The sequence below is a fragment of the Mastigoproctus giganteus genome, chromosome 12 (genome assembly GCF_048544385.1).
Source record: "Mastigoproctus giganteus isolate SK-2022 chromosome 12, ASM4854438v1, whole genome shotgun sequence".
Classification (NCBI taxonomy): Eukaryota; Metazoa; Arthropoda; class Arachnida; order Uropygi; family Thelyphonidae; genus Mastigoproctus; species Mastigoproctus giganteus.
This window is the reverse complement of record NC_143586.1, coordinates 68293364-68320530: the sequence shown is the minus strand read 5'-3', so window position 1 is coordinate 68320530 and position 27167 is coordinate 68293364. Positions and strand designations below refer to the sequence as shown.

Below are 27167 nucleotides of genomic sequence, written 5' to 3'. Positions count from 1 at the left end.
CGAAGGTTTCTTTCAGCATGTTGCGCCAGGTATTTGGACCGAATGAATGTGCCAGAGCAAGACTGGCTCCAGTTTTTTCTCTCTCGTGCTTCTGTTGTGTTTATTCGCAATGAATAATGATAATAAATTTTATCGCTGTCATACAATCATAAACTTGAAATTATCCAATTAGGCAGCTCTTCACCTAATTTGAATATTGTGGAAAAGCAATGTTCTAAAGGGGAAGGAGAAGAAAAAATATATTTACGTATATATGTTTTATTTTGGCATGACTGGAACAGTTTTCATTTTGACAAGGCATGTCAGCCTCAGTGGATATTCCTTACGTCTTTGGTTTTGGGTGCGTAATGGTTTTTCAGAAATGTAATGGTTTTGGGTGCGTTCTTCTGGCATGGTTTGGGTGTGCTCCTTCCGTTAGAAGGCAAGGTTGATGCCAATCGCTATTTAACAATCCTCAGTGATCATCTTCATCCAATGGGCAAGGATTTCTTTCATGAAGAGAGCTGTTTTTCAAGATGACAATTCCCCAGTTCAGAGTTGTAAGCGTCCATCGGTTGGCACCACACGGACTCTTATTCATTTGCAGCAAACTAAATGTAGGTGTCGTTGGACCATATCACATTCCTCCAGAGTTCGAGTTCACGGCTTGTGCTCTTTGCACCACTGGACATCATGACGTGCATTGTCAGTCAAGTGTGATGAGTGGCTTGTAAGTGAAACTTGACCATGATATCCAGCCCTTTGGAGTTCTCGACGTAATGTGCTTTACAAAATTTTCCTTAGCATCCTGCGTTGAAATCCGGGCATAATTGATCAGCTGTTGCTCACCGGTTTTGCTTTGCACATTGCTGTAATGCTCAAACGTCCCGATTCTGGAGTATGCGGTTTCTCCCACTGTTGCATTTCGCATATGACTAGATTCCCATGCAGACATGACTTTGGAAACTGTCCCTCGTGAAACGCTTTCCAACGATCATGCACCTTTCGAAATGGCTAAAGTCTTTCCTTGACAATATGGTGCCATATCGGTACCATGTCGTCGAGAAAAGATCTTATAATTACATGTAGTTAGGGTTTACCTTTACAGACATGGCACTAAGAATGCTGGGATGTCATTTGTATATTTCATGCTTTCGTCAGTGGCATGTAGACGCCACGTATAAACTCCGTCTATAGTGTATACCTAACACTTTCCTCAAACTTTGATGTTTTTTGTTTTGTTACTTTCAAATTTTGACTGGTAGCTTTTCCCCGGTATTCAGCTGTCATTAAATGGCAGCTGCCATTAAATGAATACCGGGGAAAAGCTGCCAGAACACTGCTATTCGTTTATAAATAGCAATTAGGAAATGATGTATTTGAAAAATTTATTAAACACAGTTAAACTTTAGAATGAGGAAATTATAATTTATTATATTTAATTATACATTCGGACAACATGAATTAGTATTCAGCGAGATGCATTCAAAAATTCTAAACATAGGCAGGATTTAGAGGTCCTCTTCACCTTCTGGTTTCTGGCATATTTTCCCCGCCAAACAATGAGGCATCCTTTGTAAAAGCAAACTGCAGCATTTCTTACCTCCAAAACAATCTGCATCGGAATCACATTCAGTGATAGGAGGAAAATTGTGACAAAGCTCTAATTTCGGTAGAGGTGGACATTTTCCTACGAGAGAAAAGAGAACATTATAAAAAAGAAACGAATAACTGATGCTCTTTACAAGATCAAATTGGTAACTTTATTCCTATTTTATATCACTCACTACAAAGACATACACTCAGTGATCACCTTATTAGGTACACTTGCCTAACCAAGAAAAGATGTGGGTTTTAGAGATTGTGCATCAGTATCTCTGGGAGGGGGAGGAGGGAAAATGAACATCGGTTGAGCTCTCACTTCTAAATGGGAAACGAAAACCAGGAAATATACAGACTGTTGGAGAAAACTAACAGTAACAGATGATGGTAAGATGATTTTGATAAGGGTGGATATACAAACTTGTTGGTTGCGTAGAAAATTTTTTTTTTGCAACAAAAGCCGAGCTTCCTTACATCACTTACTTTCTACCTCATAGGCTAAATACTAATACTAATATCGCCTAGAATGATTCTTCTTTCACTGCGACACAACAGCTATTCTTGATATGAGCCCCACTATCTCTCAGTAATGTCCTGGTAGTATTCTGACCCATGGAAATTGGACAGCTTCTTGTAGCTCCTGTAGATCAGATAGTAGTACTTATTGATAATAATGGCCGCACTTGTTCTATAGATTGAAATTTAGCGACCCTTGAGAAAAAGAAATCCTCACTAGGTTTATCAAACCAAGCCGACACGATTCAAACCCAGGTGCAATGGGGCATTAAACTATTGGAAGAAACTACTGGCTGATACACAAGAATCAGGAATCAGAATTACATGATGTATCAGTCCATTTTCGTGCTACCTGTATTATACCTATCAAAGTGGAGGGAAAAGTTTGATCAAAGAAACCAGAACGAAAATTACATAACTTGGTGATCGTGAATATTAGTCCAGTTATGTAACAAAGATAAATATTTTCGAAATCAGGGCATATCATAAGAAAAAAAGCTGTAATTGTTACTAAAGTTCGCTTATTCAAAACAAACATGTGGAACCTAAAAGATATGATGTACAAATTTATTCTAAATCTCAAACTAAATAGAACATCAATGTCTTTTGACATTAGAATAAATAATCCATTTTCAAACTTTGTGCTTTCAGGCGTTTGTTATTAATATATATACAAACCAGGATTTCAAAATCATCATCAATTATCAAAAACTCGCATTGGACAAATCTACACCTGACCATCAACAGAAACTGTAAACTCAACTAAAATTTAGGATATTTCAGATTAATTGCGTGAAGTGAAATGCCTTAAAAGAATGGATATAAGGCACATAAAGGTAAAGAAATCGGTTCAAAGCCCCATCTACATATCTAACATGATATATTCTTTGTATTTCAAATGCGAAATCATGACACAACACATAATTCTCATCAAAAAACACTGAAATTTTTCTAAACAGATTATTATTATTTTTAAAATAAATGTCTAATACATGTTTTTATATATAAAAGTCATCGAAAGATAAACTCACTTTTAAGAGACTTATCAGTACATCTTAACAAGATGCAAAATGTAGTAATAAAAAATGAAAAACCCAAGTTTCCCGGAGAAAACTCATGCTACCTTAACCTGAGACCGACTAACTCAGCCATATTGTGAAAAATACCGATTGAAATTCTTCGCTTCACCGATGGGATTCGAATCCAGGATTTTGCCATCCGGTATGGGGAGGATGGTGTTATGCCAACTGTCTGGGCCTCCTTGTGAAAGGTCAACGCTCTTAGAATTGCTGACTTGACTTCATTAGAATCTTATGAAGCCCATGGTCCACAGAGTATGCAAAGAAGCAGTCAGTGTTGTTATTCTAAAAAAAAGCTGAATTATTTCAAATGCTTCACCAGCATCAAAACATTATATAACATCACATTCACAAAGAACTAGAGCAACTGAATTCCTTGGAGAAATGTTCTATTGAAAGCAGTGGCCATAGTCATAAAACGCTACTATTCAGGGAACACTCTTATTTCGAAAATCTTTATGGTTCTAAGTCATAATACGTACGAAAATTGTAATAGATGTAAAGTATACTTAGAATAAAGGTACAATTTCAAATAAACGTTATATGAAAAACATAGGCTTATCCAATAGTACAAGAAGAAGAAGAAAAGAAGAATACGAGGGAAAGTTTCCCTCGTATAAGAAGGAAAATCACGACACACTGGACTCTCAAGGAATACGAATTAAACACTTAAAAAAAAAGAAATAATATCCAAATTACCTGAATATAAAGACAAAAGAAGTTAAAAAAACATAACAATTAGTTTTATTCTCGAAGGAAGAAAAACTCACCAAAAAACAAAATACTGACCAGAATGAAACACAATAATTTACAAGAATGGATAATAACTACCAGTTCCTTCCTATTCCACCACATTGCAGACAATCACACCTGCTATAAATCTACGGTCAACTCCTACTGCTGCCCCGTTGATTTATATTTCTTTCCACTTGGGTCCTACGAACCCTTCTCAGTTTCTACCCCCACGGTTCGTCTGTCCTATATTATCACTGGAATTAGAATTTATCAGAAATAGCCACAAGATCAAGATTTAGTTTTTGGATTGTAAAAGTGATTTTTCCGTGCATTTATTATTTATATTGCTCGCCACCAGGACATTGAGCACTCCTGCTTCCCAGATATGCGCATACAGTACTTTGGATTTTGATTCTGTGTATGTGTACATTGGTTTTCGAGGGCGACTACTTTACCTGTGAGGGTTTGTCCAAGACATCTGCCTCGTGATGTCATCTTCTTAGTCAGTATCTTAGGTATGCAGCATTTAGCGATGGGTGCAGGATATAAATCGAGTTCGCTACAGCAACGAGAGCTGCAATCGGAATTCGCGGTGCACTGCTTCCAGTCTTCTGGACACTTTACAGGATTTGGAGGTCCTGGTGGGCTCTCGGCCTGCTAAAAGAAAAAATACTAATTAATTTTATGTTACAGTCTGGAAAGGAAAATGATTATGAAGTTGCTGAATAATCGTTCCCCACAAAGGTACACTAGTTTCGTTGATGGAGAATAATTTTCAAGTTGCTGGTTACTTTGAATATGTTTTCCCATTCGTGTAGGTTCTCTTCTATTTTAAAGAGGTCCAAGAGGACCTTTCAGTAACAGACCTGGCAGTGGTATTTGGCCACTGCCAAATCTTATTAGGCCAGAATTATTTATTAGAAAAAATTTTGAGGCTAAAGGCCAAAAAGGCTTCTGTAGTTTATGTTATATACCTAGTAATTTTGAGGGAAGCGGCAAGAGAATGCATTGAATCTTTAAGCTTAATTATGAAGTCATTATTAGGCTCAGGAGATATTTCTTTGGATTGGAGAAGTTAAGAGGTGCGTTTTAAGTGGAAAAGCAACTAAGGCTATAAGTACGTTCGTCAGCTGGTTTGCTAATTGCTGGATGAAAACTTGAGTTTCGAGGAGTAAAACAATGGGACCCTTGTCTCAAACCGACTAAATCTGCCACGTTTAAAAAAAGCTCATAAAAATTTCTCATATCATCCATGGGATTCGAATCCAGAACTTTTCCACGCGGTATGTGAAGACAATCATTAAACCACTATGCTACCAGCAAGTATAGTAGAAAGTGCCAGTGTATCGCTAATATATAAAGGGGTCTCTAAGAGCGAAGATGGAAACTACGGAGCAGTAACTCTGACTTCCGTGGTAAGGAAAATCATGGCAGTAATAATCAAGAGCGCAGTACAGGGTGAATTAGAAAGAAATGGAATTCTAAATGAAACGGAATACGGTTTTGTAAAAGTGAAATAATCGTTTTCAATGAATTCCAGGTTAACTCAGCTCACCTTTATAGGCCAAAATATTTGCATATTTCATAATCACACAGAGTTTTACGTGAGGAATTTTTATGGGCCTTTTTTTTCACAACGCAGCTGAGTTAGTCCGTCTCAGGCAAGGGTAACATGGTTTCTTCTCCTGGAAACTCGGGTTTTTCGTCCACCAAACAGAAAATGGACCGCAGAACATACGCAATTTACAGACAATATACACTGAGCAATATGGCCTTGGTCGTTGATGCTCCTAAAGTTCTACAATAACAACACACAGAGATGCCTACAATCATCGAGGTCTCTTTCAGACTTTTCCAGGATAATATGTTTATCAGCAAAGAAATTGCAGTAACCTGTTAATGTAGAAATATACACCACAAGTCCCACTTTATTAGGTACACCAGAAGATCTCATATTAAGTGCTCTTATCGCTGTTGCTAACATTTTTAAATCGTCCGCGTCCGATATTATGTCTGTCCAGTTATTCGCTAAAGGTACAATGATCACTGTAATTCTGATGAAACATTTCCTTGTGGCACCCGTGCTTTGATGCATCTTTAATGGGTTTGGATGCCTACAGTGAGCATATGATTGTTTATGGTTCTGTTGGTTAGAAGCACCGTTAAGAACTCGAGGAGCTCGCCTTCAATGTTATAGAAGGATTGAAGGACTTCAATACTTGCTTCAAACTCTTCTCTTCGAGTCTTGTGATGATATGGCTAACTGTTATTTGAAGGTTGATGAGCGTTGATCTGGCTGGCATTAAGTAATACACTTGAGGGTTATAAGGTAAAATATGGCTAGTCAGGGTCGGGAGTATTGTTTTCTCTAACTTTTTGAGAATGCATAAGAATAGTGAGATTGGCTTTAAATGCTCTGTTGTAATGTACGGCCGCTGCGAAAGTAGTCTTTCGCAGCGGCCGTACATTGACATTCCAAACAGAAGGGAGAAATTTTCTTCGAAGTATGATATTAAATATCATGAGTAGCAGATTGGTAACGAACAGGCTGAGACACGTAACCATGGACTGATGTTTTGTGATTGTTATATTAGTGAGAACGTCCCTGTGTATCCTGTCATCAGGCACACTAAGCTGCGCATACTGATCAAGGTCTTTTCCTACAGACCTTACTTCGAAATTCATCCATTCCGCAGGATGTCTGGTGTTAGAATTCATTGCTATACTGAGAATGGAGGAGAATTCATGTTGCAAGAATCGCGTTCTAATGATTTAAGGCGATTTAAGTTTGCCCTCACTCTAGAGTATGACAAAACTTCTAATACTGATCACGGAATGAATCTTGTTTCCGTGAGGCATTTGTTTGCCACCGATTGTTTAGATCCCATAATAACTTTGTGTGTACGTTTGACTGAAGTGCGGGAGAAGGATCACTATGAGCATATCATCGAAATCGAATACAGTTTCTTGTGTGACATCAGCGATACATGGATTTCAGGCTAGTACAAGAACTAAAAGGTTCTAAAATTCATCTGCCGTGCTGTGTGTCTTATGTCTGTTAATTGCGTGTGTTCTATGGTCGATTTGTCTTTTTTGATAATTTGCTATATACCAATTGCAGGCAAACTGAGTAACATACTTGTTTCGAGATTTGCTAGGTGAGTGGGGAGATTAACATTTTTACAGATCAAGTGGTCCGCCCATGGGTAGAAGCTGTAAATAATCCAGTTGGTAATTTTATCAACAGTACCGTCTGGTCATGGTGGAATATAAATTGATGCTGTGTCAATGAAGGTACTGTTGAATTCGTAGGTAAGCCTTCGAAGCAAGCCAAAATTGCTATTAATGACTTCTCGCCTTCAATTCAAGAGTGTTATAAATACGTTAGAGTGTTATAGAAATACGTCACACTCCCTACCCTTCCGGTCGATCGTAGATTGGCACCGTGGTGCAGCCAGCAGTATTCGAAGTAGCGAAGGCCTTCTTTCTTGTCCCATCCGCGTTTCTATCAGACAATTCATGTTATTCCTCCAAGAGAGAAGAAACTGTTCAAATGGTTCCAGTTTATTACGTATACTCCGCACATATTGGCAAAATATCTTCAAGGTATCTTCAAGCGGTGAAATTTTTCTGAGACTCTGTCTTGCTGGAAGAATTCGTGCGATTATTGAGATTTTGCTCTTTGTGATGCGAAGCGGGAATGTCACATATGTTCACTGATCGCCCTTTGAATGCACTCATTCCCAGCAAGAGAGTGATTGGTCCTTGTGGGCTCGTTTCTTGACGCTTCAACAGTGCAACAATTAAGTCAGCTTGAAGCTATCATGACTTTCCTGGACTAAGAATGCAGAAGGGCTGTAATAGTACGGCCGCCTGCTCAGTGTTCTGGTGAGTCAGCTGGAGGACTTTAAAATTGCACACTAGTGTTTATTATATTCAATTTTGAATAAAGTGTACGCTATGTCGGTCTTTTTGATGGAGATTGTTGTTGCAGGATTTTGGGCGCATCAGTGACTTAGGTCATAATGAGTCATATATATTATGTCTGCAAATTGCGTCTGTTCTGCCCTCGTGGGTAGAAAAGTTGGTAGGATCGCCATCCTCTCCACACCGGGTGGAAAAGACCTGAGCTGTAGTCCAATCGATGATGGAAGGAATTTTTATGGGCCTTTCTCAAAACGTGGCAGAGTTAGTCGGTCTCCTTCGAGGGTAGAATGGAAAACTCATTTCCTCCCGGAAACTAGAGTTTTTCGTTCATCAAACAGAAATTCGACCTCAGAACACACGCAATTTACAGACAATATGCACGGAGCAATATGGCCTTAGTCACTAATGCTCCTGAAAGCGCTTCTACAACAACAATACAACAACAGAGTCTGTTCCGTGGTCCATTTGCCTGTTTTTTGGATGAAAAAAAAACAAAAAAAACATGCTGTCCTCGCCTGAGACCGAATAATTCTGCCAGCTTGTAAAAAGGTGAAGAATTCTTCTCGTCATTGACAGGATTCGAACTCAGGCCTTTTCTAGGCGGTGTGAAGAAAATGGTGATTATATCCACTGTGCAACTCGCGAGGACTTTACCACTAGATTAAGTAGTCCTCAATTATAGTAACAATCTGTTCTTATGATATGTCAGGGCTCGCTTATTATCTGTAATCTTGATTTAAGATCTGTTCCAGTCACATAATTCTCTCTCTCTCTCTCTCTCTCTCTCTCTCTCTCTCTCTCTCTCTCTCTCTCTCTCTCTCTCTCTCTCTCTCTCTATCGTAGAAGTGTGTAGATGATTGCAGGTTTCTGAAGCTCAGATTACTTGATGACATATTGATGGAAGGGAAACTGCAACGTCTGCCCAAATAGTGTGTTGTTGCGTTTACTGATTGGCCTACATCTGTGGTGCCATTTGCCGCACAATACTCAGTTGATCGATTTAAGAGGACAGTAGCGGTATTCCTACTTCATGTAGCACCCTGAGGAACAGGGAGGCTAAATTGATTGATTTCTAATACATTTAGAATGCTGTGTTACTTTATTACTGGTGTTATTGTAGAAAACTGACTTGTCCCGATTACATTAGACAGTGAGACGGCTTTGCACATTCCCATCCGTTATCTCCCTTTTTTCCACATTTTTTCAAATCATGGAAGCATGATTGCCTTCCCAAATACTTGATAAGAGTTTTGTAAAAATATACCAGAATTTTCATTAAAAATTACATTAAATGACCAGGAATGAGAAGAAGATTTATAGTGTGACCGTTCCATTCATTTCGTATAGGTTTCCCTTCGCCAAGTTGATCTGGGTTGCCGAGCTAAATATGTTGTTGAATATCGTCTCATCCGTTTGGACTGCAACATAAGTCCACTTTCTTGGTCACGAACAGGGACTGAAGGATTTCTGGCAACCTGTGGGAGCATGTTAGCTGCCTGTTTGTCTGTCTAACATTCCACGGACATGGGACATTGGGCTCTCCATACATCCCTCAGATTCGATAAGATTGTTTCATTTCCTGTGGGATGTTCAGTTGTGGATCGGCTAATTGTGCACTTTTTTTTTTTTTTTCAGGCTAGTTCCTTCTTCTACTTCTTCCTTCATTGTGGTTTATGGCCACCAGTTCTAGGTTTTCTACAAAAAAGTTGACATACCCAACGAGCCTACTTAACAGGAAAGACGATTTATAACTGCTACTTCGCTATATTCCCAGCAAAAATTCCTTGTATATTCAGCTGTATATATATTTTCTGACATTCATTGTATGACGTCAGGCGACTAGAAATGTAATCCATCATGAACTTGCTGGTACCATAAACGTAAGCGACTCTGCTGTTATTTATAGTTCCAGGTGTCAGGGCAGGAGGGATTAACAGTAATTAAGGTTATTCTCTGTCAGTATCCATTATTTTTGAGCTTAAATACACTCAGTTTCTTTGTGTTTTCCAGTAACACCACTATCTGTAATTAGGCCACTTCTTTGAAAAGAACCAGGAAAGTCTCGGTTGTGGGTATCTTTCACTTTCCTCTCTGAGGATCAACAAACAGCGTCAGTTCTCAAGTGGAGAGAATTAGAGAACTGGGATTTGATAAAGTTGTAAGCAGAAGAGTGTCAGGGGTATACAAGGCCAAAACCCAATAAATAGTAGTTGCTGGAGGTAGGGGGTCGGGAATAGAGAGAGAGACAGAGAGAGCTGAAGTTTGCCGAGCTAACAGACATGCCACATTGAGAGAAATAATTAACTCCTGGCCTTAAGCATAATTTAATAGCGAGACGAATCGCAGCTGTCATACTGGCAAAAATGGATCCAACGCAATGTTAGAAAGATTTACCTAATTAAGTGGGCACTGAGTACAGAAAAGAACATTAATTTCTGGTAGACTCGCTCCAAGCTCTTTTTATATAAAGATTAGCTTAGAGGATTTTTTTATTCAAGTAATTTGAATTAATACAGTACTTCATAAGTTGTGTTTCATACTTTATTTATAATTATTTAAAATTGCCGATTTGTTTTATTCACTTGTTATTTATATCTAAAGCGTGCGCGGGCCAATATACATTTTGACTTCCTTGTGAACTTGTATTAATCAACTCCTGTTTAGAAATCCGTCGGTCATTGCCATATAAAAAATATTTAACGTGCTAACGATCGATCACTTGCTAATTAAATGGTCAAATAATATAATTACTGTTAAATATTTGCGTATTAATCACCATAAATCTTCATCAGATGATACAAAGACTCAAATTTGCATCTAGTCCCTGCCCTTGGTGACCTCAATTTAAATGATTGCCCATTAGATATTGCCACCACATTTTCCAACCATTAATTTTGAGTTTCGCATTTAATTTATTTTCGTCTTTAATAAGGTGCGTTATTGTTTATTACTATTTATTATTGTTTGTTTAATAATTTGTAAACAAGTTGTTGGTGTTGCGTTGTTGTAGTTAGGCTCAACAACAACTTAGGCCATATTGCGCCATTATGATTAAAATTGCGTGATCTGTGGTCGAGTTGCTGTTTGCTGGATGAAAAAATCCCAGTTTCAGAGAGGGGGTACTATGCTACCCTCGCTTGCGATCGACTAATTCAGCCATGTTGTGAAAAGACCTATAAAAATTCCTCGCGTCATTGAAGGGATTCGAACTCAGGTCTTTTCCACCAACTGTGCTACCACGAGGGCCTAAACAAGGCAAAGACTTAATTTCTATAGTAAATAACTTTGATCTAAGTTGGCTTCCTCAAAGATAATATATTTTTTAAAAATTTAAAATACTTTATTTTAAAAATATTATTTCCGTTTGAATAGAGAGAGGTTTTACTTACCACGATTGAAGTTGCAGCCAGGCATAATATTACGACAGTAACAAACATTTCGAAGTTTTTAGTACTTGAACAAACGATGCTATAGAAAACCATGTATAAACTCGCGAAAAAAAGTCTATAAATGCAGGATATTGTATCCTTTTATATACTTCCTACTCTGTTGACAACACCACCCTCTGGTTTTGTTTTCTTTTTGTTTATATTGCTTTTGTATATGGCGAAAAGAAAGTTATTGCTGAAGAGAGTGGTTTCCGATAGCTAAAAATCAAAAATAAAACCTCGTTGGCCACAAAAAAGTGTGATGTCACTGAAGTACGTGTTCGATCCTGACTTAACCAGTTTGGAGAGATCCGAGACTACTAGCGCGTGGAGACCAAATACTACGAGACAATTGTTCTGTTAGAAGTATATCATCCTACTGGTTTTACAGATAGGCTGTCAAGGTACAGGTACTAGAAGTCATGTAATAGGACGCGGTCATCGGTTTCACCCAGTTTCGAATGCACGTGGAAAACATCATTTTGATCTGTTGATAAAAATATTTTTAAGTTATTTGTTTACTCAGTTTAACTCAATATGTGTAATAAATAAATTAATTTTGCTGGTAATGGTCTGGTTATTTAACTGTGGGCTGCAATAGTTGTCGATTAATCAAGCTCTTCTTATCTGACTCAGTGTTCTAGCAACTATCTTGTAGTTGAGTAGATTAATGATTGCAATGTCTGGAAAACATTTGTTTTACAGTTATCGGGTACTCACAATATCGTTTTCAGATAAATGGTCTGTTATTTTCGAAATATGATTCATTAAATTGTTCAGGTTTGGGTTTAGCGAGGTCTGGTAAAGATTATTTCTATAAATCTCGGCCAAAAGAACAGCAGGTTTTAACTGCTGTTTGTGGAAATTAATTTAGAAAATTATTTCTACTAATATTCTCATGACAAGAACACGAAAGAAATATAGTGTTTTAAAACCAAACACCAGAGAGATATCAATTTATAGTGGTATCATAATAATTCAATTATATTTATTTGATTTCTTTGGTACAGTTTTTTCATGAGTTTCCATACAATTGTTTAGCACCTGAAATAAAATAAGTAGACTGTTTTCCAGTAGCTGCATTCTTACATTCTGATTTAAATATTAAAACGTATATAATGTGAATTAAATGCATTAGGGGGAAAAAAGGCACATTGTTACTGTTTTATTGGTTGGAAGTAGTTGCATATTTGTACACTAGATGGAGCAATGACAAGAATTGCGATTTTAAAATCTGTAAAGGAATTTGGATTTTTAAATTTATACATAATGAAACAAATTTTTAAAGATATAAAATGCAGCCACTGAAACACAATCGGACTTTTAGTCTTCTTGGCCTTCGGGTACAAAACATCTTTTTCCTGCATGGCAGCCGGGTGGCCTATTGAAGTCACAACATTTCTTCCCTCCATAACAGTCAACATCCGAATTACATTCAATTATGGGCGGAATCCTGGGACATCCGATTTGAGGGCCATTTTTGTCAAATTGAGGGGGAAGTGCAGGTGATGGACAGCTACCTGTGAAAATAAATAAAGAGTAATCTTATAGTGTAATCTAGTAGAAAAAGAAAAGATACAATATTGAAATGAAACATTTCTTGCTCTCAGGAGATCAACCACTCTTGTTTATATAACATACAGTACTTTATAACACTCATTCTGTGTGTGAATAGGGTTTCCAGGAAGACTATTTTACCTGTGAGGGTTTGTCCAAGACATCTGCCACGTGATTTCATCACCTCAGCCCGTGCCTCAGGTATGCAGCATTTTGCGAGGGGTGCAGGATATAAATCCAGTTCGCTGCAGCAACTAGTGTCACAGTCGGAATTCGCGGTGCACTGCTTCCAGCCATCTGGACACCTAATAGGGTTTGGAGGTCCTGGTGGGCTCGCAGCCTACGGAAAGAAAAAAATAAATAAAAACTTTTAGTTAATTTTATTCTTGAGTTTCTGCTTAACAGTCATTCCCCAACAAGGTGCAACAGTTACCTTGATTGAGAACGTTTGTCAACTTGCTGGTTATTTTGACTGTGCTTTCCCATTCGTGTCGGTTTTCTGCTATTCGAAAAAGGTCTGTGTTAAATGCATTAGCGGAACAATTTTTGGGCCCTCACCCCCGCGAGATTCACAAACAGGATCCCAGTGCTTTTTAAAAACCAATCCAAACCAACCATCTGCGTCCCCAACTCAGATCCTTCGGACTCCCCGTGGTGGACGATCTGACAGTGTTGTAATTTCTCCATTGGTTTGTCCCCCCTCCTGGTAAGGAGAAACTTTGAAAGCCTGCATCTAACTCAGCCATGTTGTGAAAAAAAAACCCACAAATATTTCTCGCATCATTGACTTGATTCGAATTCAGTTTTACATTGTTTATTTCGATTTAAGCAAAGCAGCTGACTTGACCCTGCAAAAATCACTTTATAAGTTTTAACATGCTGTTTTAACATTATTTTGTAATGAAATTTATCACACTCTGTTAATCAATGATACCGAAACCCTGAATTGGTCAACCACTGTATCAACTTTTCCCGGATGATCTCCTCAACTTAGATACTTCACCTCAACAACGAACAAATCCGTGCGTGAGAATCGTGAATACTCTGGATCTAATGATATGGAACTTTTCACGTTGGTGGAGCCAGATATTGCAATTAAAAAACTCAGCAAAAAGAAATGCCCAAGTATTGACTTAACAGAAAATGAGGCTATCGTCAAATTCTATGAAAGTTATCATAATTTCTCGTTAAACTTATACAGTAAATGTGTCCTTGAAAGCATCTTTCTACATCAATGTAAATTGGCTCTCCTAAAGATATTAAAGAAACCTAATAAATCTGCTACTGATTCGAGAACTTATCGACCGATACGCTCTTCACTAATTTCGACAAGTTATTTGAGAGACTGCCTGCGTCCAGATTAAGAAGTCTACTCCAGAACCAAAATCTATGTTCTACAAAACAATTTGACTTCAAAAAACACCTGTCTGCAGAGAATGCTGTTAATTCTTTAGTTGGTTGGCTGTTTTGGGAGCATCGGCAACTAAGATCATGTTGCTCCGTATATTTTCTGTAAATTGCACGTGTTCTCAGGTCGAATTTCTGTTTGCTGGCCAAAAACTATAGTTTCTGGGAGAAAAAACCATGCCATCCTCGCCAGAGACCGACTAATTCAGCCATGTTGTGAAAAAGACCCATAAAAATTCCTCCCGGCATTGACGGGAATCGAACCAGTGGTATATTCGTAACCACTGTGTTGGCCTCAAAGACAAAATACCAGGTTAAGTCGTTGTCAGATGGCTGCTGGTTTCTTCTCTCTTAAATTACAAATTTTCATCCAAACAGGTAACAATAACCTTATAGGATACACGATTTGCTGGTACAATGGCTATCATAGCCGGTGGATGTTTTCTGTAATTATTTTAAAGGTTTTTTCTTCCATCTGCAGACAAACCAGATTTGGAACATCCGTAGTTTACACTTAGTGTAGCTTTATGTCTTATAGTTACCTTCGTGCGAATTCTAAATCAACCTCAACTGCTGAGAAAAGTAGATATACACTTGTAGATTATTTTTTAGCTTCCGTTGTTATCATGCGGAAGTTAAAAGGAAACGGAAGACTGCAAGGAGAGATAAAAGAGCAAAAGAACCATGAAATAAAAGTAAAGAATATTGGAGCAAAAAGCTGGAATAGAAATCTTATGTCGAACTCAAGTTTTAACTAATTTATTTATTATTATTATTTTGAGATCCAGATTTTATTTCATTTAATCATTACGTATTTTTAGAATTGCTGTTGAATCCAGCAATTAATAGTGGCAACGGCTCTTTTTAGAAATTGCGTGGAAAGCCTTAGTCTGCTTCTCGTCGAATTGGGGATATGATTTTTTATCTTGCAAATAGGCGACTCCACCGTAGAATACATACAATTTTCAGGCAAAAACAAATACACTGCCCTACCATTAATATCCGAACACATGCCTTTAGACAAAAAAAAACCTTTTATTGTGTCATTTAATGTTTTGTGTTGAAATCTTTTGCTTTTATGACGGTCTTCAATCTTCGCAGCATGCTCTCAGCATTTTATAAATGTCAGTTGATATGTTCCTCCACTCGGCCTTTAACGCAGCCACCACTTCGGCCTTGTTCTTTGGGCGATCTCGACGTGCACGTATACGACGATCCAATACATCCCAAAGATGCTCGATAAGGTTCAGATCAGTACTCTGGCTGACCAATCCTACTTTTCCACACCCATGTCCTCAAACTACTCTGTTACGACCAGGGCAGTATGACATGGCACGTTGTCTTGCTGATAGAGGTATGGGTCTTCCCCGAAGTATTGCCATAATGTTGGAAGTGCATAATTGTCCAGGCTGTTCAGGTACTGCATAGCATTCATGGTTTTGTCGATAACGACTAATGGGCCCAAGCCAAACCATGAAAGGAGCCCCATACCATGACACTGCCTCCACCAAACTTCATTATTGGGAGGATACAATCAGGAAGGAACTGTTCCCCTGGCATTTGCCACACCCAGGAACGGCCATCAGACTGGTAGAGTGCGAACCTCGACTCCTCTGTCCATAGGACTATTTTCCACTGCTCTACAGTCCAGGATTCGTGCTCCTTACACCATGTTAATCGGCGTCTAGCATTTGTTGAGGTGATCAATGGCTTGTGAACAGCTGCACGACCATTGTAACCCATATCATGGATTGTCCTTCATATTGTACTAGTGCTGACATTAATCCCAATACTCGCACAGAGGGTTTGCGTGACTTGAGACAATGGCAAATTACGATTTGTGCGCACGGTTCTTCGCAGAATTCTCTTGTCCCGTTCTGTTAGTTTTCGGGGTTTATCAGTCCATTTTTTGGCAGGTTCAGTCCTGTTCCTCTTCCATATGACGTCACTAATCGTTGACCTAGGGATCCCCAGAGTGATTGCGATGTCTCGTACAGAACGCTTGCTTATGTGGCATCCTACTATCATTCCACGTTGTAAGCTTGTTAATTCTGTTGAACTTGCATGCCCACTTTTGCAATTGTCTGTTCGAAGCCCAGTGTGCATATTTATAGCAGGTTCTGTGACGTGTTTCTGCATAAGAGCTATTTCCCCATCCATGGAGGGGTGTCCGGTATTAATGGTAGGACAGTGTATATATACAAAGGTTACAATGATTTCTTCTTAGTTATTCCCCCTCTATAATAATTCACATAACCTACTGAAAAAAGGAAAATATCTGGATGAAAAAAATTGCTATTAAAACAATCGAAGTTAATACGAGAATTCAAATGTGCAGAACAATACAGTTTTTTATGGAGCTTCAGGATCAAACATTTTTGGTCAATGCTCTGAATGTTGTAAGAAGGATCAATAAAGTCAACACTTAAAAATCGCTGACAGCTACTAAAATTACTTCTAGATTCAAAGAGAGTGGGCATAGAATAACTGTGATCGGATAAGGGTCGAATGGTCCGATGACATACCGTTTGTTTTGATTTATTCGTGAAGAAAGTAATACTTTGAAAAATTTGAAAATTTTTACTTTCCGAGACTATATAGATGGAACTTTGATCTTTGAATAAAGAAAAGCCGTCATATTAGGTCTACCGAAGACTGTACTTCTATCAGCCCATGTGCATTATGTCCATAAATTGCGCGTGGTTTTTGATCGATTTGCCTGTTTTGGTGGACGTTTTTTATGGAGCTTCAGGATCAAACAAAAATGTTTGATCCTGAAGCTCCCGGGGAGAAAGGGAACTTTTCTATCCATGTCTGAGATTGACTAACTGTCACCAACTGAAAAAAAAATTATCCTTGAAAAGAAAGATCACATTGCACAAGACAGAAGAGCGAATAGAAATTTTTGAAACACCTTTTATAATTGACAATTTATAAAGGAATCCAGATGCTGCAATTAACATAAAGATAAAAGGTATAATACTGAGTAAATCTACAAATATTTAAAAAATACTGTTAAAAATAGCTCATGAAATCCTAGACAAAAAGAAGAGCCAAGGACCAAAAAAGACCTGGATTACAGAGAAAGTAAGAGCTGCTGTAGAAGAAAAGAAACTTGCATATCGGAAATGGCTGGGTGATAGGAATGATGAATATAGGAACATTTATGTTGAAAAAAAAGAAAATAGCCAATCGGTTGGTAGTAGAAGCGAAAAATGAAGAATGGGAAAGGAAATGCGCAACTATTAATAGCAAATTGGGCTTCAAGCAATCAGCGGAATCGTGGAAGGTCCTTAAAGACTTGAGAAAACAGAATAAACACAATGCTGGTTTGCAATTAATACCTTTGAAAGACTGGACGGAGTACTACGAAGGACTTTTAAAAGAAGACCGGGAAGAGTTCAAGACGATGGAGGATTTTGGTGTAGAAGACTCGGGCTTAAAAGTTTCTGTTAGGGAAGTGGAACTCCTGCTAAAGGAAGAAAGGAATGGCAAATCACCTGGACCTGGAGGAGTTTACATGGAACTTCTGAAATATGGAGAAAGAGGAGTGGGTGTTCTGATACAAAAACTGTTAAAAATAGTATACTGAGAGGAGAAGAAATACCGAAAGAAATGATAACAGGATATATTACATCAATTTATAAGAAGGGCGATCGGAAAAGCTGTTCAAATTACAGAGGAATATGCGTCCTGAACCCGCTGTTAAAGATCCTTGGAAAATGGATCAGGAACCATTTAGAAGCCCGAATCGAGGTATCAGAAGAACAAAGTGGTTTTTCAGCTGGGGGGTCATGTATAGATCATATCTCAACAGTACGACAGATCCTTGAAAAATGCCAATCAAAAGGGAAAAAAAATCTTTATGATTTTCATTGACCTTGAAAAGGCATATGACAGTGTTCCAAGAAAACGCTTATGGGAAGCACTGAAAGAGGCAAATATTGGTGGACAACTGATTAACATTATTAAGGCAATTTACAGGAATAATAGATGCAGAATTAAAGTGGTATCAGCTTTTTCACCTGAATTCCATACTTCAAAAGGCTTATTACAAGGTTGTTGCAAGTCACCAACACTTGTCAAAAGGGCAGATGTCGATATAAGATCCTGGTCAAAAAAATGTAATAAAATGGGATTGCCGATTAATAAGAACACCTATATTCACAATTTACTTTTTGCAGATGATCAGGTGGTGATAGCACAAGACTTAGAAGATGCAAAGTATGCACGTCATCAATTGTTTGAGGAATATAAACAATGGGGTCTAAAAATCAATTTTAGCAAGACTGAAATGTTGTCTTCAGGGCCAGGACACGTTCTAAATATTGCAGGTTTTAAAATCCAACAAGTCGATAAATTCAAATATTTGGGATCAATCTTACAAAGTGATGGATGGATCATCCCAAGCAGAGCTCAATAAGAGAATTACAAACGGCAGAAAGGCTATCGGCATGTTAAACTCTGTTCTGTGGAGCAAAAATATCCTAAATAAAACAAAGAAACTTATATTTCAAACGATTGTACAAATTCTTCTATTGTATGGAGCGGAAACCTGGACATTGAATAGGCGAGCGGAAAACAAATTGCTCTCCACAGAAATGGATTTTTGGAGACGCTCAGCAGGAACTTCTAGAAGAGACAGAAAACGGAATGAAGACATAAGGGAAAAATGGAAGTGAAAAAGACTATTATTGACACCATCAAAGAAAAGCGTCTAACATGGTATGGACATGTAAAACGGATGCAAGAAAACAGATATCCAAAGGCTATCCTGGAATGGATACCTCCTGGAAGAAGGAGAAGAGGAAGACCTAGGAGGACATGGATGGATGGAGTACGGGAGTGCATGACAGCCCGAGGCTTAACCGACCAAGACACCTTGAACCGCACTTTATGGCGGGAAAAAATTCCTAACAAGAAATAACTTGTAGGCTGAGGAAACCCATTGTAAATGGATACACTCCTCTTGAAGAAGAGGAAGATAAAGGAATCCAGCCATTGAGGAAAAAATTTAGTAATAACAGTAAAAATACAACTTATTATCAGGAAGTTATACGCTGCCACTGTAATCCACCCATCTGTATAACATTTCTCATGATCATGGCAACAACGAAATTCCATCTGCAAATAAGGCATCTGTTTCGAGAGGTTCCTTTGTTTTTGTAACAGATCGAAGTCGCAAGGGCCCCAATCGAAAACCCTTCGGCAGGAATAAGCATCGTGATTATGATCGATTGCCTATTACTGTGATGGTACTATTGATACTTTTTCATCACCAAAACCCAAATCGCATCAATTCAGATATATTCTCAGCGTTGAACAATGAACCAATGTCTCATCGGTTCAGAAGGCATCAATCGAGCAACTTTCGAACCAATAGAGAACACCGGAGAATCTATTATTATACCCAATTTACACAAAGGATTTCGTCTTTTCCAGGCTTTGAGTGGTAAAAAAGAACGGCACTCAGCTTTTATTTAAAAAAATAAATAAATAAAATAATAATTCCATCAAAGCATTCTGGAAAAGACTGACTTCTATTGTACAATTAAAACATTGAAACATATCTAAAAGTATTATAAAGAAAGAGTTCATGGGAATTATAAAACAGATGGCGCATACATAAATAACAGATAAAACTCCTACTTACTTGAGCCAAACCAACCACCAGAACTACAAGTGAAACAGCAACAAACATTTTGAAGAACTGTTCAAAAATTAAACACCAAATGGGTGACGACTTTCCTGAATTTATATTATCCGCAGATGCGTGTAAAGGTTGAACCAGGAAATATCCAGCCCATTACGCCCTTCCCATAGACTTCCTGGAGAGGCAAGGATGATGGTCAAGGCTGTATCACTACTCGCCACTCACTTAACTGCGCGTGCTAGTTGAGCTAAGGACTTCCGAGAAGCGCCCTGTCTCCAAAGAACACTCTCTTACTGCCGTTTCATTGTCCACCCACTTTGTTTGCGAGTGACGTCATTCACTGTGTCAAGTAGTGCTCCCAACAGTACGTAGTAGACAAGTTTCTTTACCTTTCAGGTGTGGTTGATAATGAAGAATAGCCTCTTCGTCGGTGAAGTGCAGTGCACGTTAAGAAACAGCTACCCACATTTTAGCCAACTCTCAGCGTTGGGTAATGAACAACGTTAACGATGTTGACATTTTTAAAAAAATGATATTTGCTATCATGAATTACACCTTTAAGATACCGGATTTCTGCTTAGTTTCTATCCATTTTGGTCTGATAACTGTCTACTCCATTTCTTTGCCGATAACCACAAAAAAAACGTGCTTTTGTCTTCTAGCAACTGTCAATGCCATCTGAGCGATTAACTTTGTCTTCAGGAAACTATGATCACTAACAGTTGGCTTTATTCGTCGAAATAATTGGAATAATGTTTCAAATCCTTGAATTCACAAATTTCTTCTTATACTAATCATAAAAGCCATGAAGATAACTTTCCGCGTGTGTCAATCTTTTATTTTCTAATCTGAAGGATTTATCAAATTCAGGTTATCATTAAATATTCCTGGAAAGAGAGAGAGAGAGAGAGAAAGGGCAGAGTAGCAAGTTCTCTTGCGAAATAAACAGAAGGCAACATAGAGAATCGTACGAGTATTTTCAGCTGATAACAGACTGGTAACAGGTAATGCATCTATCGCTCATGCGCGCACACACATACACACTTTGGCTGTCACTTACCATGATTGGCGTTTCCGGTGAAAGTACCAATTTTACCACGTCGTTTCTCATAACTTATTTGCAAATTGCTTAAAAGGAAATGTCAAACAAGGAACTCTATATCACGATGTAGTGGATATCGTGATATCAAGAATCGGCCTTGACAATTTTCAGTGAAAAGATACACACTTTTGCCTTTATTTAAAGCTATTTGATTTCCATGTACTCATTTTCATTGTACTCAACTATACACTGGTTGTTTCTGTATTGGACTACATCAGAGAACAGAAATGTCTAATTCTTTTTTTCTCGAACTAACTCAGCCTTGAGCGAGGATAGCAAGGTTTCCCTCTCCTCTCCTATCCCCCGAAAACTCGAGTTTTTCATTCAGCTAAACAGAGAAGTCAATCAGAGAACACACGCATTTTATGGACACAGTACACATGGGCGGATGTCGTTCTCTGGAGGTCATAATAAGACTTTTTAACGATATACAACTACAATGTCGGGTTCTCCATAACCAGAATTTCCAAAATTTTCTGTTCTCCTCTCTTTATAAAAGACCTTGTCGCTTTTGTTAGATCGTCAACATCACCCTGACAACTATTTAGCTGGCCACGCATCCTTTTTTAGCCTAGTGCACCTTATAAAGACCTGGCGAATGGGACGAGGTCAAATGCCAGTCAGGAATCCTTCTGAGACACCTTAATAAAGTGAAATATATGTACAGTTTCTGCTAGATAATCATTAACGAAGCCGGAACCTACTGAGTAAGGACAGGTGAAGCAGAACTGGAGTATAACTGCCTAGGGCAGGAGTACAAATACTTAATCAATTACAGCTTCCAAGGATACAAAGTGTTGTAATTTTATTCACCGAGAAGCGAAAGAAAAACTAATTTTTCCCTCTCTAAAGCAAGGGTTAGAAGTCAGGGTTATCTTCCTAATTATCACTGAAACAATATGCTTTTTTTTTGTTTTGGTTTAAGGACAAATAAGATAAAACTAGGTTTTAGAACGATTGAAGGATTTTTTTTCCTCCTCTCCAGAAAATATCCTGAAGATCATCACTTAAAACGCTGCCATCCCGGATATTTAAAAAGTTGAACTGTTTATGCAGAGAAGTCTGCAAAGTTAGTGGAAATATTGTTAATATACAAACTTAGGGAACTTCAATTAACTGAGACGTTAAAATTCAGGGAGGCATCTACCATCACAAGTTATGGGTAGTGTTAGTAAGAAAATTGACTAACCAATTGCAAAAACAAAGCAGAAGGCAAAACATAAGACAGACATTTGATTATAAGACGTTTATGACACGATCGAATCCTTGGAAATGTCAAGCGAAAGTGCTTGAGTCAGCGTGGGTAATACAACCAGTGTAATCGAACACTGAGTTCGAATTCCGTCGATGCTGTGAGAAAATTTTATGGGTCTTTCTCATAACGTAGCTGAAATAGTTGGTCTCAGAAGAGGGTAGCATGTTTCTTTTTTTTTTGTCCACCAAACAGGGAAATGGACCACAGAACACGCAGGTTACAAACATAATATTCATATACACGGCGCAATGTGGCCTAAGTATAAGTAACACATGTGGATTAACAATTCATAATTGCGATCATTAATCAGATGGAAAGTTTAAAGATATTGTAAGAGTTTGCTGTTGTTGTTGTAGGGTTTTAGGAGTATCAGCGACTAAGCTCATATTGCTCCGTGTATACTGTCTGTAAATTGATCGTGTTCTGGGGTCTCTTTTCTGTTTTATTGGACGAAAAACCCCGAGTTTCCGGGAGAGAAAGCCGTAAGCGTTTGTGTTTGATGATATTTTCCATAACATGTATGCAGGCAACGTCCCTGTACACAGACGATAAAAGAAAAACTATACACAACATGTTGAAAAACAAATACCATGCAAATTTAAAATCTTGCATGTAAATGTGGATGCAAATATTTATTCAGCTTGTCAGAAACCAGTTCAGGATCATGGATAATATTACCACAGATATCAAATGGATCAATGTGGTTGATTCCTTTCTTTTTACACCAATACGATCCTGCTACTGGTCTTTGCACTTTTAGCTAAGAACTTCTCGTAATATTATTAGACATGCCTGACCATTCGCTTCTCTCAACCGAGTAACTTTATTACAGACTAATTCAAATTAACTGTAGGATTCTGGGTCATTGATAATTTGTAATCATTCCACGCATGTTCTCTGCAGCTAAGACCATAGGTTGTTCGGTTTCGGTCTGTACCTTGAAGAATACCATTTGTTGGTATAAAAAGACTATAAAAAGAATAACGTCCTTAAACGTTTCCCATTTAACAGGTATATTATTTAAAGTTACCATTCAAGCCTACCCAAAAGAATTTAAATGATGTATAAGATGGTTGCAAATGCTTTGGGGAAAATAAAAATATCCTTCTCGTTGCTTTGTTACTTAGTTACTTTGGCAGGAGCTACTAGTTCTTAATTCAATGTACTGTGAACACTGTTTTCCGGTGAGCTTTAATATCATTATTTGAAGATTCTTATTATCAGGTCGAGAATATTTCTTTACCTTGTGGCATCTTCTGACATGCTGATGTACGAAACAGTCTTTCAGAAAATCCAAATATACTACTACTAGGTGAGCGACCAACCGCAAGTTCCAGTCAAACACAGTAACATTAAACACCCCATAATAAGGCATTTTTATTTGTAATAGGTACTGCATTCGCACTCTCATCGATGAAAGCATCAATATGCGTTAACACACACTCATACCATCATATTACCACTAGGAACATCTTTTTTTTTGTGCAGTACATCTGTCTAAAACCGTTCTTTGGGCATACGGCAAACCTAAGTGCTGTTGTGCATGTGTTCTATGTTCGATTTGCTGTTTGCTGCACGATAAACCGGCGTTTCCGGGAGAAAAACCGTGCTGTCCTCGCCTGAGACAGATTGATTCAGCCACGTTGAGAAAAAGACTCAAAACTTCCTTGCATGATTGATTGGATTCGAACCCAGGTCTTTTCCACCAGGGGCATACGCTGATTATACAAACTGGGCTACCCACGAGGGTAGCCCAGTTTGTATAATGTGGTAGCCCACCGTCCACATGTTCTGTCTTAAAATGAATGGTCACGCTACGTTCTGTCATCCATTAGCGTACGATATCTTCAATAGTTCATCTTGGATATCCCACCCTTTCTCCCTGGTGGGTAACACAGTTGGTAGAGTTGCTGTTCTTCACACACCAGGTGGAAAAGACCTAAGTTCGAGTTCCGTAGATGACGTGAGGAATTTTGATGGGCCCTTTTCACAACGTGACTGAGTTATTTGGTCTCAGGTGAGGGTAGCATGGTTATTTCTCCAGGAAACTTTGGTTTTTCGTCCAGTAAACAGAAAATCGACCACAGAAAACACGCAATTTACAGACAATACACAGACCAATATGGCCTTAGTTGCTAATGCTCCTAAAACTCTACTCCAGCAATAACAACCCACCCTTTTTGAATATACCTCCATTTGTGAATAATACTGCATTTTTCAATTTCAATTATTACTATTTATGACATTAGATGGCAGCAAGTACAACAGAATTTTATTTTTTATTTTTTTTTTTATTGTGGAACCTTTATTTTTCTCGTCTCTGTTAAGTACTAACAGGTGTTAATGATGATAAGTAACCAATATTACTATAAAAAATTAAATATAATAAACAAGAAAATAATATACTTATTTTTTATTTATTGTATTACTTTTTTTTTTAAAACTACATACTTTATAAAAACGGTGTTATTAATATCAGTATTATTTGCAATATTTCATCTGAAGTTATTTTTATTTCTAGCATAATTTTTATTATTATTCTTTTTTTTATAAATGATTATGACTATCAATATCGCGACTTTCACCTTTTTGATTATGAAGAAATAACGTTGCACGAGCACTAAACTGTACGTAAATGTCCATTATTCAACAATTTTTCGCATTGCAGCATTGATCCTTTAGTCAGGATCCATTCGCAAATTATCTAACGCCATTATTTTTTAAACTTTTTTTGGATTTATCTTCACAACAGTTTTGACCTTCCTTCTCACTATTATATAAAGTAATTACTCGATTCAAGTCACATTTGATTTTTATATTATTAAATGTCTGCTGTTAATTATTAATTTAAATAAATAAATAAATAATTAATGTTTAATTAATAATAATCAATTTCTGATTACCATTCGCATGGCTATTCACCTAACACGTAACAATGGCTGACCTTCTTGTGTTAATTATTTTTGTGAGTCTTAATTTTTTTAGATAACCTGTCCGTCCATCATTTGGAGTTACCTGCTTATGTATTCATTTCAGGAATTAATGAAAATAAATATGAAATTGTTCGCAGTGGCGTTTCTATGAAATCAGGGTCACCACAGCAGGAAAACCTTGTAATAGCAGTAGTAGTAGTAGTAGTAGTAGTAGTAGTAGTAGTGGCATGCAATGCAAGAAAGAAAGCGTATGAGCTTACGCAGCATCAGCCAAAAAAAGAAAAAAAAATTAAAAACCATTCCCTCTAAATGTTTGTCCAGTTCCTCCTTAAATTTATTCAACCTATCAACTTCCACAACGACAGATGGAAGTTTGTTCCAGCAATTAACCACCCGCTAGCTAAAGGAAAATTTCCGCACGTCTATTCTACTTCTGTCTTTCCTCAATTTGAATTTATGGCCCCTTAGGTTCGTAATCTGGACAAGTGGGAGAATCCTATCAGAATTCAGCGTGCTCAATCCATTCAAGGCCTTATACACCTCAATCAGTTCACTAGGTGCCTAGTCTTCAGCCACTGCAATTTGCAGAACTTAAGCCTCTCTTGGTAAGAGGATCCCTTCATTCCCCTCACCAATCTTGTTGCCCTTCTCTGTACACGCTCAAGTAAATCTACATCGTTCCTAAAATGAGGCCTCCAGACCTGTACCCAGTACTCAAGGCGTGGCCTGACCATTGCCTTATACAGAGGGACAATCACCTCCTTTTCCCTGATAGCAAAATTCCTATATATCATTGACAAAACCCCAGGACCTGCCCTGGCCGCCTGTCTGCATTGCTCAGAGAACTTCATATCTCACTGCACAATTACTCCCAGACCTTTTTCATTTTCTACCACCTTAAGTGTAGTACCACACAGTTGGTACGTTTCTCTGGGGTTACTTCTACCCATATGCAGTACTTTGCATTTGTCAAGGTTAAACTTCAGTTGCCACTTCTTAGCCCATCTGCCCAAATTTTCTAGATCCTGTTGCAGTAGCACACTGCCATTACTGTAATTAACAACCCTACCAACCTTTGTGTCATCTGCAAACTTCGACACTAAGCCTGATATACCTTCATCAATATCATTGATAAATATACAAAACAACAGAGGGCCCATGATCGAACCCTGTGGGACTCCACTAATAACATTTGTCCACGAAGAGCATCACCCATTGATTACCACCCTCTGTCTTCTCTCACTCAACCATCCTTTTATCCATTGTAGCAACTTACCCTTAATACCATTCTGCTCCAATTTGTACAATAGTCTTCCATGCGCAACAGTGTCAAAAGATAGAGGGACTAGAGGAGGATGTGGAGAGCGAGATCTAACAGTGAGTATAGTATGGTATGGTTGTCAAAGGGCTGAAGGGTGTGTTGGAAATTTTCGCAGGGAGCACGAGCAAGCATTTGTAGTTAAGCCTACAAGTGTTTTTCTCTGTTGTCGCGAGATGACACCACTTGTCCCTTGCCCAAAACGTACACGTTATTTCGTATTTTAATTACCATATTCGTCTCAATTTAATTTTGCTTCAGCCATTACAGAAACAAAAAAGGAAGGACTACACTCATGTTCATAAGAAATGAATCACCTTACAAAATATTTACTATTATATATTTTTTCTTCAGATTAAAGATATAATTTATATATTAGACGAAAGTACAATTTATACAGATTGTATACTTCATATATTATTAAAATCAGTAATGTTTACTAAATTGGAAAGGAACATAAATGAAATGAGTGAAAATCGGAAGGATATTATTGAATATAAAGATATTTAATAAATTCTTCAAAAATATAAAATGGAACAGCAGATATCAAAAATAAACAGTGAATCAAACTTAATACGAGTTTTGCCACATAGTTAAAAATCAGTTTGGTATTCATTAGTTATCAATTTCGAATATTATGTATTCGGGGTCACCTGGAAGGTAACTTTCAACAACC

General features: G+C 37.8%; 2 protein-coding genes across 2 annotated transcripts; both read right to left on the bottom strand.

Moving 5' to 3' along the window:
* Positions 1 to 1386: 1386 nt before the first annotated feature.
* LOC150077168 (uncharacterized) lies at positions 1387 to 11394 on the bottom strand. The gene is made up of 3 exons (XM_090386524.1): positions 11228 to 11394; positions 4367 to 4568; positions 1387 to 1669 (listed from the first exon to the last, which is right to left on the bottom strand). Exons 1-3 carry the CDS (start codon positions 11318 to 11320, stop codon positions 1491 to 1493), a joined length of 474 nt encoding a protein of 157 aa, XP_090242650.1. The 5' UTR covers positions 11321 to 11394; the 3' UTR covers positions 1387 to 1490.
* An 828-nt stretch (positions 11395 to 12222) lies between these two features.
* LOC150077167 (uncharacterized) lies at positions 12223 to 20081 on the bottom strand. The gene is made up of 3 exons (XM_090385639.1): positions 19884 to 20081; positions 12965 to 13163; positions 12223 to 12786 (listed from the first exon to the last, which is right to left on the bottom strand). Exons 1-3 carry the CDS (start codon positions 19929 to 19931, stop codon positions 12590 to 12592), a joined length of 444 nt encoding a protein of 147 aa, XP_090241765.1. The 5' UTR covers positions 19932 to 20081; the 3' UTR covers positions 12223 to 12589.
* Positions 20082 to 27167: the final 7086 nt, after the last annotated feature.